Raw genomic sequence first — 15519 nt, 5'->3', positions numbered from 1 at the left:
AAGAAAACAAACATATGTTTTAAGAAGCCTATCATTTTCTTACTTTTATTCACAAACAATATTTGCATAGGATTTGGACTTATGAATATGCTCTATTTAAAGTATCTATATAGGTTATATATAGAATTTTTTCCTTATTTCTTTTTTTGTTTCAATATTCATTAAGGATTAATAAGTACTAAAGTAATTTATGTGAAGATTTATTATTATAATTAAGATAGAAATTATAATATTAAAATTAATTTATTATTTTTCTAAAATTAAAATTACAAATTATTTTAATTATTATTATAATAGAGATAGAAATTATATATAGAATCTTTTCCTTATTTCTTTTTTGTTTCAATATTCATTAAGCATTAATAAGTACTAAAATAATTTAAATTTGTAATTATAATTTTTAGAAAAATAATAAATTAATTTTATTATTTTAATTTTTATCTTAATCATTTAAATGTTTAAGGCCCAAACCCACTACCTAATTATCTAATTAGGCCTTGTAATTCCTAAAAACCCATTAACCCACTAACTAACCTAAACCCATTAACCCACTAACTAACCTAAAAAACCTAATCTCACGACACAACTCACAACACAACTCTCAAACCCTAATCTCACAACACAACTCTCACTCGAAACTCTATCGCCTCTCTCTCTCAAACCCTAATCTCACAACACAACTCTCACTCTCTTCGAATCTATCAGTCTCCATCACCAAGAAGATGCCGAATCGAGGGAAGAAGAGGAAGGTTGGTCCTAACGTTACTCAGAGAGCGACGGGGGCAACACCAAATCGATGGCCTAATACTCTGCCCAGTCGGTACAACTTCACGCCGGCGGGACAAGATCCTCCTCCTCTGCAGACGCCTGAAGCACAAGCCGGCGGTTTGCAACGACAGTCTCCAGCCCAGATCCGGAACTATCCTCCGTCGCAACAACTTTTTCAGAACTCATCTACACATCCACCTCCACCCGAGCTACACCGGACTCCTTCAGAAGAAGTCCACTTCAATCCACGGACTCAGGGGAGAAGTCGGGATGTCTCTCCGCCTTCTCCAGTTCAACCCTCTCAAACTCAGGCGAGAAGTCAGGCGAGAAGTCAGGTGAGAAGTCAGGCCAGAAGTCGGGAAGTCTCTCCACCTTCTCCAGTTCGACCCTCTCAACCTCAGGCGAGAAGTCAGTCGCATCCATCGCATCCATCGTCTCAAGGGAACAACTTTGAAGAAGAATCTTCTCCGGTGTTGCCCGAACTACAGTCCGATGTGTTGCGTGCTCTAAATGCATTGCTTGTGGTTCCAGACAGGGATCAGTTCACCACTGTCCTCTCTCCCACACCCGCACCGAACACCCAATGGTATGATTTTCCTCTTCAATTATTGTGGTCTTGTCTTGTGCGAATATAAATGATTGTGGTTTGTCTTGTGCGAATAGCTTCTAAGTTGGTCTTGTCTTGTGCGAATAACAATTATTGTGGTCTTGTAGTCTTGTCTTATGCGAATAACAATGATTGTGGTCTTGTGGTCTTGTCTTGTGCGAATAACAATGATTGTGGTCTTGTCTTGTGCGAATATAAATGGTTGTGGTCTTGTCTTGTGCGAATATAAATGATTGTGGTCTTGTCTTGTGCGAATAGCAATGACTGTGGTCTTGTCTTGTATTGTTCTCATTTTTGTTGGTTTGTCTTGTGCGAATAGCCATGATTGTGGTCTTGTCTTGTGCAAATAGCAGTGACTGTGGTCTTGTCTTGTATTGTTCTCATTTTTGTTGGTTTGTCTTGTGCGAATAGCCATGATTGTGGTCTTGTCTTGTATTGTACTAAAATTTCTGTTGATCTTACTTATTTTATTGATTCATGTGTATGGAGGTTTACTCGTGACAAAGGATCGAAACTTGTTCGGAAGATTACTAAAATTCTTCAAAACAAATTCGAAGGTCCCTTCTACAGCTGGACATGTGTGCCGCGGGACAAACAAGAGAGATACTTCCTTGAGTTCGCGGTAAGGATAGCTCTTTTTTACATAGCTTTCATAGATAGCTTTACATGTCTTCTTTTCACTCACAATAGCTCATTTTTTTCTAGAAAACCCACACTTGGGATCCTTTGATAACCGGGACTGTTCAAGCTTACTTTGAGGGAATCTGTCAAAACCGGATCAAAGACATGGTTAGCAGTGTGAGGACTAGTCGAGTTCAACCAAACTGGATTGGCGACACTCTCTGGATTACGATGGAGGATTACTGGGACACTGAAGAAGCACAACAAAGGAGTAAAACCTACTCTGATGCCCGTATGTTTGACCGTAACGGCCTAGGTCCTCATGTACACCTCTCAGGGCCAAAGTCGTATCGACAGCTTCAAGACGAAATGGTTAAGTAGCTGTTATTTTTGCCACTTTCAATTTTTACATAGCTGTTATTTTTTTTTAGTTAATCTCTGTTTCTTTGCTAACATTGCAGGTTGAGGAATTGGGAAGAGAAGTCCGACTTGGTGAGGTTTTTATCAAGGCACATACAAAGCCTGATGGTACATATGTTGATCGGAAGGCAGAGAAGATTGCTGGAACTTATGAGAAGACTGTTCAAGAGAGGTTGTCTCAGCTCGAGGCAGAGTCTTTTGCTGTGTCGGATGGAGAATCACGGCCACAGGACCTCACAACAGAAGAATATACAGAAATTTTCCTTGAGGTAACTTTTTTAAAAAACCAATACACATTTATAGTCTTGTAGTTTCATTTGTCATCCACTAATCTTAACTCTTCTCTTATTTTCAAGTCCACTGAGAAAGATACAAGAGGAACACCTTATGGAGTTGGAAGCCTCAAGGACTGCCTTGTCAATGGAAAGCATAAGCAAGCATGTGGCTCTTCTACCTTTGTGGCTTTCGAAGAACAGTTGAAGGAAGCTCAACGCATGATAGAAGAACAGGCTACTTAACTGCGGAGGCATGATGCAGAAACAGCTGTGCGTGAAGCTGAGCAATCCAAACTTATTGCTGCCCAAGCTGACCAATCCAAAGTTATTGCTGCCCAGAAGGACAAGATTGACCATTTATCAGTCGTCGAGAATTTTCTGAGGGAATGTGATCTGCGGTTTGAGAATTTCGTTGCAAGGAAACAGACAACCACAGAACCTCTTCTCCAAGATGATCTAACTCCAACTCCATCAACCGCTGCTTCATAGGTTTCTTCTATGTCTTAACTCTTTTTGGATGAACTCTATCTCACTCTACTCGGATGAACTCTATCTCTCGCTCTTTTGTATGAACTCATTGCCACTTTTGTATGAACTCTATCTCATCCTCTTTTGATTTCTGTAACTTGAACATGTAGTGTATTTCAATATTTCGATATTATGTCTTTCTTAATTCGAATATTTCAATTAAAATTGGTATACAAGAATGAAAAGAAGAGGATAATGGGAATGAAAAGAAGAGGATAATGGGAAATTAGTATATGAAACTTTCAAATAATGAAATCAACAGCAGTGGCTAAATAGTCGTAACATACAGATTCTGAAATCAAAATCAGTGGCCAAATAGTCGTAATGTAGTTTCTAAATAGTCACTACGGTAAGTGACTATATAGCGACTATAAACACTCAGTTACTAATTAATCACACTATAGTCGTAATATAGTCGTATTTTAACGACTATATTACGACTACTTAATGACCATATAACGACTACATTATATGGTCGTACCGTAGTCGCTAAAAGGCGACTATAAATACGACTATATAAATTAGCGACTATCGATCTCCGACTGTTTGAGTTAGTCGCTATTTGGTTGTAAACAAAGTTTATACGACTACAAACCGACTAATAGTGTAGTCGCTAACCGCCTGTTTTCTTGTAGTGAGTTTCTCTCTTTTCATTTCTGTCAAAAACGGCTAAACACCCACGAATGAGACAAAACTCGCATCTAAGGGTTTTCCTTAACCCAAAACGCAGCGTTTGACTTAAGTCAAAACGCACAGAATTGAACATGCATCGACCGATGCACCATCTGCATCGACTGATGCAACTCCCAAACCGGGATTCCGGTTCACGGATGTTACAATTCTCCTCCACCAAACTAGATTCGTCCTCGAATCTCGAACAACCATCAGCCAAGGACTCCCGTGCGACCGTCTCCACGGCCCGCACTCCTCCGACTGATCTACAAAATGTCACCTCTAGGCGATAGACTCACGCTCCAGGTGTCATTTGCTCTCGACTTTTGGACTTTCCTTTATTCATAGGCCTAAACCTTGAGTTTTTATTGGCTCCTCATCAGACCTAAGTCTGCATGCCATAATGTTGGCTCCTCATCGGGCCTAGACCCGCATGCCATAATATATAAGGAAAAATCCAATTCGTCTCTCGGGTTGCCACCCTACAGCGCGCCCCCGGATCATCATCCGAAGTCGATATACCAACCATATTCCCAAGTGACAAAGCCTCTGAATATGGCAGTACTTGGAGAACCTAAGTCCTCCAAGAGTCGCGAGCAAACAATTCTGAACACGTCTGAGTCCTATCCCTATCCAGGTTCCCTTCCCGTGGCTCGTGTAAAACATCTCAATGTCCTACCAACCACATATCCCCTCACTGGAATACCATATGACCACACAAGGATCATATACATGCCACAAGGGCCGCCACAAAGGCCAAACAAATGTCCTAAAGAGGACCGCCACCAAGGCCAAACAAATGTCCTAAAGAGGACCGCCACCAAGGCCAAACAAATGTCCTAAAGAGGACCGTCACAAAGACACTCTGGCTAAAAAGCCCGTCACAAAGACCATCTGTCCCGAAGGACCGTCACAAAGACCATCTGTCCCGAAGGACCGTCACAAAGACTCTCTGGCTAAACAGCCCGCCACAAAGGCCAAACAAGTGTCCTAAAGAGGACTACCACCAAGGCCAAACAAATGTCCTAAAGAGGACCGTCACAAAGACCAAACAATGTCTAAAAAGACCGACACACACGGGCACATTGACTCAAAAGTCCACCACTAAGGCCACACACAAGGCTCTCCACCGCTAAAATAGGCAAATTCTAACTCCCGCAAAACTTTCCATATTTAGCACTTTCCATTTTGGAAACCTCTAATCCAGGAAACTTTCCTCCAAAACCCCGCTCACTGAAAATTTGTACCCCGAACACCACCTCATCTTGTTACTGAGTCGCACAACCAACCACCCCAAGCGATCGAGTAACAAGAGAGATGGGCTGGAATACTCCATTCCCGCTCCAGCCACGGATTACAGATGGGACCCGGCTAAACAAGCTCAAGTCGCGGCTTGCTTCTCATACCACTTCTTAAACCTTGCCTTCATCTTTGCCTCAGGGTCCCATGTCTGCTCCTCAACACCATCACAGTCCCACAAGACTCTCATCAAAGGAATCTTCTTCTTCCGAAGTTCCTTGATCCTCCTCTCGAAAACCCTCACTGGTCTCGCCTCCAAAGTCATGTTAGGCTGAAGATCCTCAGGAATCTTAGCCAACACTCTCTCACCCTCACGGAGACACTTCCGCAACTTAGACACATGGAAAACCTTATGGAATGCACGCATAACCTCTGGTAACTCCAATCTATATGCCACTGGTCCAACCCGCTCAATCACTCTGAATGGACCCATATACCTCAGACTCAACTTAGTCTCTGACAATGACCTGTTCGGACCCTGCAACATGGCCATCTTGAGGTACACTCTGTCTCCTACCTGAAACTCAAGATCTCTCCTCCTCCTATCAGCATAACTCCTCTGTCTATCCTGAGCCTCCTTCATGTTCAGCTTGAGAACCCGAATCTTCTCTGAGGTCTCCTGAACAAAACTAGCACCAAACATGCTCCTCTCCCCCACCTGAGTCCAGCATAATGGTGTACGACATGGCCTCCCATACAAAGCCTCATAAGGAGCCATCTTAATACTCGCCTGATAACTGTTGTTGTAAGCAAACTCTACCAGGTTCAGGTGATCTGCCCAATGGCCACCCCAATCCAACACACACATCCTCAGCAAATCCTCCAGCGTCTGGATCGTCCTCTCAGACTGTCCATATGTCTGGAGATGATAAGCTGTACTCATATGCACCTTAGTGCCCATCTCTGCCTGAAATGCCTTCCAGAACACCGAAGTGAACTTGGAATCCCTATCAGACACAATGCTCGCTGGCACCCCATGCAATCTGACTATCTCTCTCACATACTTCTTAGCCAAGACCGCTGCTCCATCAGTCTTCTTAATGGCCAGAAAATGTGCTGTTTTAGTCAACCGGTCCACAATGACCCAAATAGCATCAAAGGTCCGTGACACTGGCAATCCTACCACAAAATCGATGGTGATCATATCCCACTTCCACTCAGGAATGGGTAAACTCTTCAGTAGACCGCCAGGAACCTGATGCTCAACCTTCACTAGCTGACACACATCGCATCTCGAAACCCAACTAGCCACATCCTTCTTCATCCTGACCCAATGATAGTACCTCTTGAGGTCACGGTACATCTTAGTCGCTCCTGGATGAATGGATAACTTGCTCGCATGAGCCTCTCTCAGAATCTCCTGCCTCAACTCCTCATCCTTGGGCTTACAAACCCGACCGTGCACCAAGATAGTGCCATTATCTGAGACCTGATACTCTGAATCCACGTCCTTAGAGGCATTCACCAGCCCCAAATCCTTCTCCTGAGCCAACCGCACCCTACTAAGAAGATCTGCTCTATCTACTGCTTCCAAACCCAACGGTTCCTGTGAAACAGCACACAAGCTCAACGCACTGATCTCCCCTACCAGAGACTCCATCTCCTGCTCCTGAGCCGAAGCTACCCTCTTTCGACTCAGAGCATCTGCAACCGTGTTAGCCTTACCAGGATGATAGGCTATCTCCAAATCATAATCTGCCACCAGCTCCATCCACCGCCTCTGTCTCAAATTCAACTCAGGCTGAGTGAATATATACTTCAGGCTCTTATGATCTGTAAACACCTGTACCTTTGCACCATAAAGATAAGATCTCCAAATCTTCAGGGCAAAAACTGCAGCACCCATCTCCAAATCATGAGTATGATAGTTGCCTTCATGCACCCGCAACTGCCGCGAAGCATAGGCAATCACCTTCCCATGCTGCATCAGAACACACCCCAAACCAACTCTAGATGCATCTGTATAAAGCTAACACTGGCGCAGTAGTCAACATCTCCTTCAGGCTTGCAAAGCCTTCCTCACACTCTTCTAACCAGACAAAAGGAACATCCTTCCCTGTCAACTTAGTCATAGGACGTGCTCTGCTTGCAAACCCCTGCACAAATCTCCTGTAATAACCTGCCAATCCAAGGAAACTCCTGATATCTGTGGCATTCTGCGGTCTAGGCCAATCTCTGATAGCCTGAATCTTCTTTGGATCCACAGACACCCCCTCTGCAGAAACAATGTGACCCAGAAAGCCCATCTCACACTGCCAAAAACTGCACTTGCTCAACTTAGCAAACAACTTATGCTCCCGCAGGTTCTCCATAACTGCCCTCAAATGCACTGCATGCTCCTCAGGACTCTTAGAATAAACCAAGATATCGTCGATGAAAATGATGACAGATACATCCAGAAACTCCTGAAACACACTGTTCATCAATCTCATAAACGCTGCTGGCGTGTTAGTCAATCCGAAAGGCATCACCACAAACTCATAATGCCCATACCTCGTCCTGAAAGCAGTCTTCCTCACATCTGCCTCATCTATCGGTATCTGATGATAACCCGACGCTAGATCTACCTTAGAGAACCAAGTAGCACCCCTCAACTGATCCAACAACTCATCGATCCTAGGAAGAGGATACTTGTTCTTCACAGTGACCCGGTTCAAACCCCAATAATCAATGCACAACCTAAAACTCCCATCCTTCTTCTTCACAAACAACACCGGCGCTCCCCACGGTGATACACTAGGACGGATGAATCCCTTACTCAACAAATCCTCTAGCTGCTTCTTCAGCTCTGCCATCTCTGCTGGAGCCATCCTGTAAGGAGCCTTGGATAACGGTGTCGTCCCCGGTTCCAGTTCAATGGTAAAACGATCCGACCGAGATGGTGGTAATCCCTACAAAGACTGAAACACATCCTCAAACTCCTCCACTACCGGAATACCGCTAACCGTAGACTTCCCCACTGACTCTGGCATAGATATAGTAACCAAATAAGCCTCACAGCCCTTCTCGATCATCTTGCCAGCCTGAATGGCTGAGATCACGAGACTCCCCGAAGTCGGTCTAATACCCTGAAAAACCAACTTCCCTCCTGAACGCTCAAACTCCACTCTACCCCGATGGCAATCCAAATGCACCCTATGCCGATGCAACCAATCCATCCCGAGAATAACATCATATAGCTCCACTGGACTGATAAGCAAATCTGCTGGCCACGACTCTCCTGCGATCTGAATATCAATTCCTCTAGCTCGTCCAATCACTCTCAGGAACTCACCTCCCGCAACCCTGACAACTCCTGCACGTTCTCCAGGATCCCCGCTGATCCCCGCACACTCTACACACTCCGGAGTAATGAAGCTATGAGAAGCTCCAGAATCAAACATAACGTGGGACTTAAACCCGCCCACCAACAAGGTCCCTACACAAACCTCATGTGTTGAGAACCTAACACTTTATCACAGGAAACATAAAATCTGACCCTACTAAAATTCACAAAGATTAAGTACCAAAAATTATACCTGTGTTCGCCTCGGCACTGGTTCCACCAGTCTCTACTGTCGTGTAAACCCGTGGCCCCTGCTCAATCCGTGCCACCTGCTGACCTCCAGGCTGCACCTGCTGCCGGCTGCAACTTGGGACAACAAGGCCTGATGTGCCCTGTCTCCCTACAATGATAACATACCCGAGGTCCTGTCGTCGGAACACTCCTCTTGGGACAACTAGCAACCCTGTGATCCTTGCTCCCACAACCGAAGCAACCCGCACCACTCGGCTTCTGCGTAGCCTCCCACTTCCTCTTGGTTCCCTGAGCATGCCTACCGCCCCTGCTAGAACCACCCTGCTCCTGAGCCTTACTAGGCTGAACTGCTGGAGCTACCGCCACTGACTGTGCCCGGATATCCTCCTCAATCTCTGCTGCAGTCTCAACCAGCTCTGCACGCGTAGCATAACTCCGCCCTCTACAGTGAACCCTCAAGTCATCCCGTAGAGCCCTCAAAAACCTCCTGATCTGAGCCTCCTCAGACTCTATAGCCCGACCCCCATAACATAGAAGTCGACTGAACTCCAAGTCCAGCTCCCTCACTGACCGCGTCCCCTGAGATATCTGAAGGAACTGCACCTCCAACCGGTCCAATGCCTCCCTAGGAAAATACTTGCGGTTGAACTCCAAGACGAAGTCAGCCCAAGTCATCTCCCCCTGCACTCTCCTAGCAGCCACTGATCTCCACCACAACTCAGCATCACCACCCAAAAAGTAGACCCCTATGTCCACCCAAAACTCCACAGGACATCTCAGAGTATGGAAGTTACATTCCACACTCGTCCTCCAAGCATCCGCAGCAATATGATCTGTACCACCCAAAAACCTCTCAGTGAACATACCCTTCATCTCCTTGAGCATAGTCAAATAACGTCCATGCTCTCCCACATCCGCAACCACTGGATGCCGCTCCTCCGCCACCACTGGTGGCACTACCTGAGCCTGAGTCGGTATCACTGGTGGTAACCGCTCTAACACCTATGCTAGCATAGCCGCAAAGTCAGTACCAGGGACTCCACCCGCTGGGACTCCCAGACCAGGAACCCTAGCATCACCGGCCACTGGAGCATCAACACCGCCCCCTCCTGCCACACTCACGGAATCCCCCGGAACACCCTGCGATTCGCCAACACCCTCAGCTGTCACACTCTGGTCCTCGGTCTCACTAACCACTGGGACTCTGCCCCTACCACGACCACGTCCGCGTCCACGACCACGTCCGCGTCCACGACCACGTCCGCGTCCACGACCTCGACCAGCCACAACATCCTCTCTAACCATCTCCACTACCATGAACAGAAAGCTAAGCAAACAATTTCTATTTTAACACAGAAACATAAACTCACAGTGAAACCACACAGTCGGCTCGAAAAGGATGTACTAGGACTCCATGCCACACACAATTGACTAACTCACATAATCAATCAATACATGCAATCCCAAACATCTACAACAGAAACCTAGTGAACCCAAACCTAGAACCGTAAGGGCTCTGATACCAAAATGAAACGACCGACCCTTTTTTTTTTTAATAAATAATAATATAAATAAACTAGAACTAGTGGTCCCATACCCACTAGCCACCTAACCACAAACACATTCAACAGCGGAAATTACCAACCAATATTCAATAATAATCCAATAATAAAATATAACCATATTCCAACATAATCAATATCCAAAACAACAGGAATCATAGAACCAGCAACCTAGCAATGTTCTAATGACCCAACTCTAGCAACCTAGCAATGCCAGACAACATAAAACCGAGTCCCTAGAACATCGTCCTTTTCATTGCCTTGATTCCACGATCATACTTTGCCTTTACCTGCACCACAAACACATATTGCAATGCATGAGTATTTTATAAACACTCAGTAAGGCAATCCTCCCATCTACTGGGCTATACACACAAGCAACAGAGACATCTCTAACCATCAAACAACATTCAACAATCAACAATAACAAACCAGGACTCTGCATCGACCGATACCAATATGCATCGACCGACACCAGATGGAGGTTGCGTCGACCGACGCAAGATATGCATCGACCGACGCATGCTCGACATAACACTAAAACCCTAGAGTTTATGCGATGTCCTCGCATCTGCATCGACCGACGCACAAAGTGCATCGACCGATGCAATGCCGAGCATCGTTTTCCTCCGAAGCTTCTCCCCGGATCTTTGTTCCTGCAACCATGAAACTTGATCCCAAGCTACAAGAAAGCTTCCTAACATCCCAAATAACAATCTAACAAGCCTAACAACACATAACAAGCAAATCAGAGAGATCTCTAGCTTAGATAAGCCATGGTCATGCACTTACCTTTGCCACAGAAGAATCTGAACCTTAAACAAACAAGAACAAGCCTCTAGGAAGCTCCTACAACGATCCCAGCTACAGATCTCCCAAGAAACGCCTCAAATCTCCAGAAATCACCAGGAACTCTCAAGAACAGTTTCTCTCTTTTTGTTTCTCTCAAAAACGGCTAAACACCCACGAATGAGACAAAACTCGCATCTAAGGGTTTTCCTTAACCCAAAACGCAGCGTTTGACTTAAGTCAAAACGCACAGAATTGAACATGCATCGACCGATGCACCATCGGCATCGACTGATGCAACTCCCAAACCGGGATTCCGGTTCACGGATGCAAACAAATGTTCTCTGATACCAAAATAAAACGACCGACCTTTTTTTTTTTAATAAATAATAAATAATAAATACTAATATAAATAAACTACAACTAGTGGTCCCATAAACACTAGCCACCTAACCACAAACACATTCAACAGCGGAAATAACCAACCAATATTCAATAATAATCCAATAATAAAATATAACCATATTCCAACATAATCAATATCCAAAACAACAGGAATCATAGAACCAGCAACCTAGCAATGTTCTAATGACCCAACTCTAGCAACCTAGCAATGCCAGACAACATAAAACCGAGTCCCTAGAACATCCTCCTCTTCATTGCCTTGATTCCACGACCATACTTTGCCTTTACCTGCACCACAAACACATATTGCAATGCATGAGTATTTTATAAACACTCAGTAAGGCAATCCTCCCATCAACTGGGCTATACACACAAGCAATAGAGAATCAATAACCATCACACAGTAATCAACAAACGACATTAACAAACCAGGACTTAGCATCGACCGACGCCACACATGCATCGACCGATGCCAAATGGGGAAGCATCGATCGACACAGAAGCTGCATCGACCGATGCAAGTGTAACTTGCATCGACCAATACCCAGTCTGCATCGACCGACGCATGCTCGACGTAACACGAAAACCCTAGATTTTTACGCGCCGTCCTCGCACTTGCATCGACCGATGCAAGTTATGCATCGATCGACGCAACGTCGAGCACCGTGATTTCCCTGAAGCTTCTCGCCGGATCTTCGTTCCTACAACCACAAAACTCGATCCCAAGCCACAAGAAAGCTTCCTAACATCCATAGCAACGATCTAACAAGTCTAACATCACATAATAAACAGATTAAAGAGTCCTCTAGCTTAGATAAGCCATGGTCATGCACTTACCTTTGCCACAGAAGAATCTGAACCTTAAACAAACAAGAACAAGCCTCTAGGAAGCTCCTACAACGATCCCAGCTACAGATCTCACCAAGAAACGCCTCAAATCTCCAGAAATCACCAGGAACTCTCAAGAACAGTTTCTCTCTTTTCGTTTCTCTCAAAAACAGCTAAACACCCACGAATGAGACAAAACTCGCATCTAAGGGTTTTCCTAAACCCAAAACGCAGCATTTGACTTAGTCAAAACGCACAGAATTGAACATGCATTGACCGATGCACCATCTGCATCGACCGATGCAACTCCCAAACCGGGATTCCGGTTCACGGATGTTACAATTCTCCCCCACCAAACTAGATTCGTCCTCGAATCTCGAACAACCATCAGCCAAGGACTTCTGTGCAACCGTCTCCACGGCCCGCACTCCTCCGACTGATCTACAGAAGGTCACCTCTAGGCGATAGACTCACGCTCCAGGCGTCATTTGCTCTCGACTTTTGGACTTTCCTTTACTCATAGGCCTAAACCTTGAGTTTTTATTGGCTCCTCATCAGACCTACGTCTGCATGCCATAATGTATGAGGAAAAATCCAAACTCGTCTCTCGGGTTGCCACCCTACAGCGCGCCCCCGGATCGTCATCCGAAGTCGATATACCAACCATACTCCCAACCCACAAAGTCTCAGAATATGGCAGTACTAGGAGAACCTAAGTCCCCCAAGAGTCGCGAACAAACAATTCTGAACACGTCTGAGTGCTATCCCTATCCAGGTTTCCTTCCCGTGACTCGCGTAAAAACATCTCAATGTCCTACCAGCCACATATCCCCTCACTAGAATACCTCATGACCACACAAGGATCATATAAACGCCACAAGGGCCGCCACAAAGGCCAAACAAAATGTCCCAAAGAGGACCGCCACCAAGGCCAAACAAATGTCTTAAAGAGGACCGCCACCAAGGCCAAACAAATGTCCTAAAGAGGACCGCCACCAAGGCCAAACAAATGTCCTAAAGAGGACCGTCACAAAGACACTCTGGCTAAAAAGCCCGTCACAAAGACCATCTGTCCCGAAGGACCGTCACAAAGACCATCTGTCACGAAGGACCGTCACAAAGACACTCTGGCTAAACAGCCCGCCACAAAGGCCAAACAAATGTCCTAAAGAGGACCAAAATGAAACGACCGACCTTTTTTTTAAAAATAAAAAATAAAAAATAATAAATATAATATAATAAAAAACCTTTCCTTCATCTTTGCCTCAGGCTCCCAAGTCTGCTCCTCAACACCATCACAGTCCCACAGGACTCTCATCAAAGGAATCTTCTTCTTCCGAAGATCCTTGATCCTCCTCTCGGGTTCGACCTGCAGATCAATTGGTGGCAACTTGTCCTGTGGGAAGGTTGTTAAAGGGTGGGGACCAGGGTTCGAGGAACGCCTGGTGCACCAATAACCTACTGTGGATTTCGATGAATAGTTCCATTTGCCCAGTGAGGGGTTAGGATCGATGCCCTGCAGGGCCAACTTGGGGTCCGTTTGGGCGGCTAGCAATGAGGCTAGTGGGCTAGCAGTGAGGCTAGTGGAGTCCACGGGATGGGTTGTCACAAAGATAAAAGAAGGTCGGCGAGTGTCATTGATAGTAATGAAGTTATTTTCATGTTGTTGAATGGCAGGTAAAAGATATTTACTCTACCTTTAGGAAAATTACGTTTTAAAGTTGTCTCTGTTAAGATTTTTATTGATTTGATAAACATGTAGGAATGAGACTGTGAAGTGTCGTCTCAAAGACAACTATGCTTCTCAATTCATGTCCATATGGCAATCAAGCGGGTGCCATCTCATATACAAATCCGAACATGTCATCTGTGTAATGCGGTTTATGAGGGTGGGAGAATATGAAGGTATGTAACATAAATTAGTTCTGATATAATCATCATAAGGTAATCAATATATTCACTTTAAATTCTAAATGTCTATAGGTGCACCATGTATTGAAAACACCTTGGCCTCTTCGGAGATCTTCATAAAACCAGAGTTCGTAGGACTGGAGCATCAGCAGGCTATGTAAGATGTAATTATGTATATTAAATCAAGTTTTGTATGATATTAAACTAAAATTTCTTAAAACACTTTATATATTTACAGGTCTGAATTTGCTGTATGTTATTACATAAACCATGTGATGAAGCAACAAGGTGAAAGCTCAGGCACTCAAATGTAAAGAATGGGGCGTTGAACGTTTGTTTTTTTGTCTTTTTGAATGTCTATAAAATTCTGTATGTTTTTATTAACCGCTACTTGAAATCCAACTTTGCATTACTCTCATCTTTATTTTGTAATTGAGATAACACATTATAATATTGAAATTTTGGAAATTGCTTACGCTTAAAAAAAATTTAAATTTATTTATTGAATTTTAATATCTGTTTACTACAGTTTAATTCTTTATTTATAAGACTTAAATAATATTTTACATTGAGAGTATTATTTATCTTTAGTAAGAAAACCCTTATGTATATATGCAAATACAAAAAATTCTTTGACAATCAAATAAAACATTTTAAACTTTTTCAAAAGATAAAACATTATATTTAAATATGTCAATTATTTAAATATTAAATCAGAAAAGTAACATATCATAAAATATCAAAACTATTATTAATAAGATCTTATTACCGCGCATAAACCTACCTAGTGTATACTTATCTTCTTCCTCCGGTTTGTTTCTCACTATCGAGTGTCCTGTCGAATGCGATCTAGAGAACTTCTCCGGCAAATTTTGTTCCTTTTTAATGCTACTGTTCTGTCCTGAAGACGGCCAAGTATCAATCGTCACTCGTCAGTCCTTCCTCGTTGAGACGATCAACTACTACTACTACTACTGCCGTTAGTTTCGTCTTTTTACTCTGACTAAAAAAAAAGTAAACGAGTACAATCTGACCGGCAACTCCCGGTAAAGACTTGAACCACCGACAAAGCTTTCCCCGGTTTACATGTAACAGCATCATACACGACGACCGATCTTCACGGTCCGTACCGTAAACGATCCCTTTTTTTTTTTTTTAATGCCCTCATTTAAATCTTTCTTTTTGACGAGCCGTAGAGAGCGAGAAAGTGTTTTTTTTACGGTTTCCTGGATTCCTGATAAAGAAAAAGCTCATTTGAGGAACCAAACAAAAAAAATAAACGGAGTTTTCATCTGTTTCGATCTCTTGCAGTATATA

The 15519-nt window shown here is 44.0% G+C and overlaps 1 protein-coding gene across 1 annotated transcript; it reads left to right on the top strand.

The window, feature by feature from the left end:
* Positions 1-612: 612 nt before the first annotated feature.
* Positions 613-3317, top strand: LOC147930533 (uncharacterized). Its single transcript, XM_087479818.1, has 5 exons — positions 613-1354; positions 1865-1997; positions 2081-2368; positions 2458-2685; positions 2773-3317. Exons 1-5 carry the CDS (start codon positions 723-725, stop codon positions 2932-2934), a joined length of 1443 nt encoding a protein of 480 aa, XP_087335944.1. The 5' UTR covers positions 613-722; the 3' UTR covers positions 2935-3317.
* Positions 3318-15519: the final 12202 nt, after the last annotated feature.

This window comes from Camelina sativa, chromosome 12 (assembly GCF_030686135.1).
Source record: "Camelina sativa cultivar CO46 ecotype springtype chromosome 12, ASM3068613v1".
Taxonomy (NCBI): Eukaryota; Viridiplantae; Streptophyta; class Magnoliopsida; order Brassicales; family Brassicaceae; genus Camelina; species Camelina sativa.
Note: the sequence above shows the minus strand (reverse complement) of the source record. Positions and strands in the feature narration are given on the sequence as shown.

Coding starts and splice junctions, on each gene's coding strand:
- LOC147930533 (XM_087479818.1), top strand. CDS start 723: ATGCCGAATCGAGGGAAGAAGAGGAAGGTTGGTCCTAACGTTACTCAG. Junction 1,998..2,080: donor GATACTTCCTTGAGTTCGCG/GTAAGGATAGCT, acceptor ATTTTTTTCTAG/AAAACCCACACTTGGGATCC. Junction 2,686..2,772: donor ATACAGAAATTTTCCTTGAG/GTAACTTTTTTA, acceptor CTTATTTTCAAG/TCCACTGAGAAAGATACAAG.